We start from the raw sequence: 3,336 nt of genomic DNA, 5'->3' as shown, positions 1-3,336 counted from the left end.
CTACATCGACGTCGGCGGCCGCCTCATTTTGTTGAAAACGACAAGACAAAAGGCTCCTGCCGGCAAGATTTTTTGCTACCACGGCGACCGGTGGAAATAGTGACCAACAAGGGCTTTTGCAGTAAATGATTTTTGTCCCGGCAAAGTCAGAGCTGGAACCAACTTTTGTTTTTGCTACAACTGGCAAAGCCAGAGCTGGAACCAACAACATTTTATGCTTGAATCAAAGAAAGCAGGGGCTTCGAAAGATGTACGTCAGAGCTACAACCAGTGCTGAAAAATGCTACGTCCAGCAACCACGAAAGCTATAACCGGCTTTGAAAAAAGCTTCAACTGGATACGAGGTAGCTGGAGGTCGGCCACCGTGTAGCCGCCAAAAGGTGCAACCGGCATCGAGAAAAACTACAATGGGCTTATAGAAAAGCTTCAAACGAAGAACGGCTAGCTAACAATGGCGAGCAGCGACGACGGAGCTGCATGGCGGTGCTGCGACGGGCGCATCAAGAGCTATGACGGCGGACTACGATGATGCGGGAACTCTCACCCGGCGGTGCTGCAACCAAGGGAGGGTGACACGACCGGAGCTGTCGATGGCGAGCGTCCCTGACAAGCTTCGACGGCGAGTGTCCCCGATGAGCTGCGACACGGCGGCCAAGGGCAAGCAGAAGGAGAGATACTACTCTTTTTTCCGTTTTGCGTGTGCGTGCGGAAGGAGGAAGATGACTTGGTAGCGGCAATCTCAGCCGTTCACGCATCCAAATCCAATGCTTGGCAGCCGATTGGCCCAAATTTAGACCGGCACACCGGCGCAGAGATATCGATTCAATGATTATTAAAGAATGTTTTTAGTTTTTACTCACTGTTATTGCTGACGATAATATAAATCATACAACTACAATGAACAGTATCAGACAGACATCCTCGAACTCGTGCAGTTACGACTTACAACTACAACTACAAGAATCAACGAACTCTAGTTGGGGGCGTAGCATTTCTTCCTGATCTCTCCCTTGGTCCCGGTGAGCACGCCAACGTCGCCCATCTTGATCATGGACTCGCTGAAGTCCCTGAAGAACTCACCGTGGAACTTGCCCGTGGCGATGCACTGCACGTAGTCCTTGGTGGTGGCGCCGAAGAGGAGCGCGGCGTAGGAGCGGAAGAGGCCCCTCCGCTTGGCGACGTGGCGGTAGTAACTGGTGTCAAAGGTCTTGAAGCTCCCCGGGTCCATCTCTGACATCATAGTGTGGTCATCAACGCTCTTGCACTTGATCCTCAGCTTGTCGGCGTACTCGCTGTCCAGAGATGGGTCGACGAGGGCATTCTCGCCAGTGTTGTTGTAGAGCCGGTCGGCAAAAGACGGGCAGTGCACCGTGCCGAGCGTGTGGGCGCCGGAGAGGACGACAAGGTCCTTGAGGTCGAGGCCCTTGGAGGCAAAGATCTTGGCGAGCAGGGGGACGTCGCCGGAGGCCGGGGGCAGCTCGCTGCTGGCCTCCGTGGCGCTTGACACCCTGTCGTCTCGTCTGCCCAGCACCACTGGCCAGAAGGGTCCCTTTGCCAAATGTCGCGGGACATGAGGGTTAGCACGTCGGTGCAGGAGACGATCCCCGGACACGTGGCCTCGAGCTTGGCCTTCACGCGCTCCACGGAGCCGGACCCTCGCGGGCTCTTGTTCGGCTTGGCGTCCTTCTCCGCCACGTTGTCGTCGGTGGATGCGAGCAGGACAGAGGTGTCACAACCCTGCAATTTAATTTGCGTTGCATGCACAGACATGTAAGCATATATTTCATGATCAATAGCAGCAGAAATACAAGAACATGTAAGTTATGTACCCTGACGAAGCAGTCGTGGAAATGGAGACGGAGGAGCGGACCGGCGAGGCTGGGCGCGGAGGTGATGATCTTGGCCATCTCCTGGCGGACGATCTTCTCGGTGTCGGGGCATGTCTTTCTGTAGAAGCCGATATTCAGTTGAGCCACCGCTGCCGAGCTAGCTGAAAGAACCAGCAGGGCCATAGGGAGTGAATTGCAGAAAACATCTACATTGAAGGGTAGGGTTTGCAGAAATCACACTTCTACAGTTTTGTGCCAAAAATCATTAATTTTGAGCCTAATTTTTTGCAAAAAAAAAACACTAGTCGATGGCTTAGGCCATTTTGAGCACGATTATGGCATGTGGGTCCCGCTGGACAGGGTGAGGTGGCAAACTAAAAAGCCAAGGACATCCGGACACAATTTTGTTTTACATAATGACCCCTGAAAAAACTTAATCGGGTCCTCGCGACCTTCATCTCCCATGGTGGAGGCCGGCGGCCACTCCCTCCCCGTGCGCGGCCAGCCCACGAGAGACCGACGTGCCTGCCCTTGCTGCCCTTAGCGCTTCCCCCTTCGCACCGGAGCAGCAGCTCTCGCGGCCGCTGGAGCCGTAGCCGCCGTGGGTATCGGAGGGCCGGCACCAGCAGCTTCTGATGGCCGACAGCGACAGCTTTTGCGGGCGCGGCGGAGGCCGATGTGGGGCACTACTAGGGGCGGCGGCGGCGGAGCTCTCTGGTGCGCCTCCCTATCGACCTGCCATATGCAGCAGCGGCGCCGACCACGAGCAGCAGCGGCGACGGGAGCGAGCAGCAGAAGCCGTTCACTTGAGCGAGCAGCAGCCGCGCCAGCTGCGCGTGCGCGCGAGCAGCGGTGCCGGCGGCCAGGCGGCCATGTTGTAGGTGAGGTGCTGCTGGCAAGCTCGAGCTCCACCGACCAGCGGGCATGAGTCAACGGTCACAGGAGGGAGATAGAACATAATCCTCTTTTTCTTAATGTGAAAAAATGACCTTATCCTCTTAGGCTCTTTTACAGTGTAGTCCGTTCTATTATGTCTATTTGCAATCCGTTATATTGTGTCAAGTCAGCCTGTGCAGCGGGTCCCAGCTGTCATAAACGTGATTAAAACGAGCGAAACGGACTACTAATGTTTTTTCAAAAAATTAGCCTCAGAATTAGTGTTTTTTGACACAAAACTGTAGAAGTGTGGTTTCTGCAACCCTAGCCTTTAATGTCAATGGTTTTTGTAATTCACTCGGCCACACGGAGCAGTAAAAACCTGATCGCCATGGACATTAGCTGATTACGGGGTCCATGAGGGAGGCCAAGGTTAGTTGATTACATGATAGAATTAACACCAGTTAGCAGTTACTACGTGGCTGCAGACAAGAATGTTTTGGCACTAGATGTCAGGTGACGTAGACTTGGTGCATTGTGTCAGCGTGACAACCTGGTTGCTGCGTATGCAAGCATGTGCTAGCTTCCACCTCCATACAACCGCCTCAATGATCAAACGTACGCAACCGTG

At 54.2% G+C, this 3,336-nt stretch overlaps 1 protein-coding gene across 1 annotated transcript; it reads right to left on the bottom strand.

Annotated features, from left to right (window-relative positions):
* Positions 1 to 887: 887 nt before the first annotated feature.
* Positions 888 to 2,012, bottom strand: LOC119327329 (peroxidase 1-like). The gene is made up of 3 exons (XM_037600452.1): positions 1,830 to 2,012; positions 1,637 to 1,737; positions 888 to 1,559 (listed from the first exon to the last, which is right to left on the bottom strand). Exons 1-3 carry the CDS (start codon positions 2,010 to 2,012, stop codon positions 974 to 976), a joined length of 870 nt encoding a protein of 289 aa, XP_037456349.1. The 3' UTR covers positions 888 to 973.
* Positions 2,013 to 3,336: the final 1,324 nt, after the last annotated feature.

This window comes from Triticum dicoccoides, chromosome 7A, assembly GCF_002162155.2.
Source record: "Triticum dicoccoides isolate Atlit2015 ecotype Zavitan chromosome 7A, WEW_v2.0, whole genome shotgun sequence".
In the NCBI taxonomy this organism is placed as follows: domain Eukaryota; kingdom Viridiplantae; phylum Streptophyta; class Magnoliopsida; order Poales; family Poaceae; genus Triticum; species Triticum dicoccoides.
Note: the sequence above shows the minus strand (reverse complement) of the source record. Positions and strands in the feature narration are given on the sequence as shown.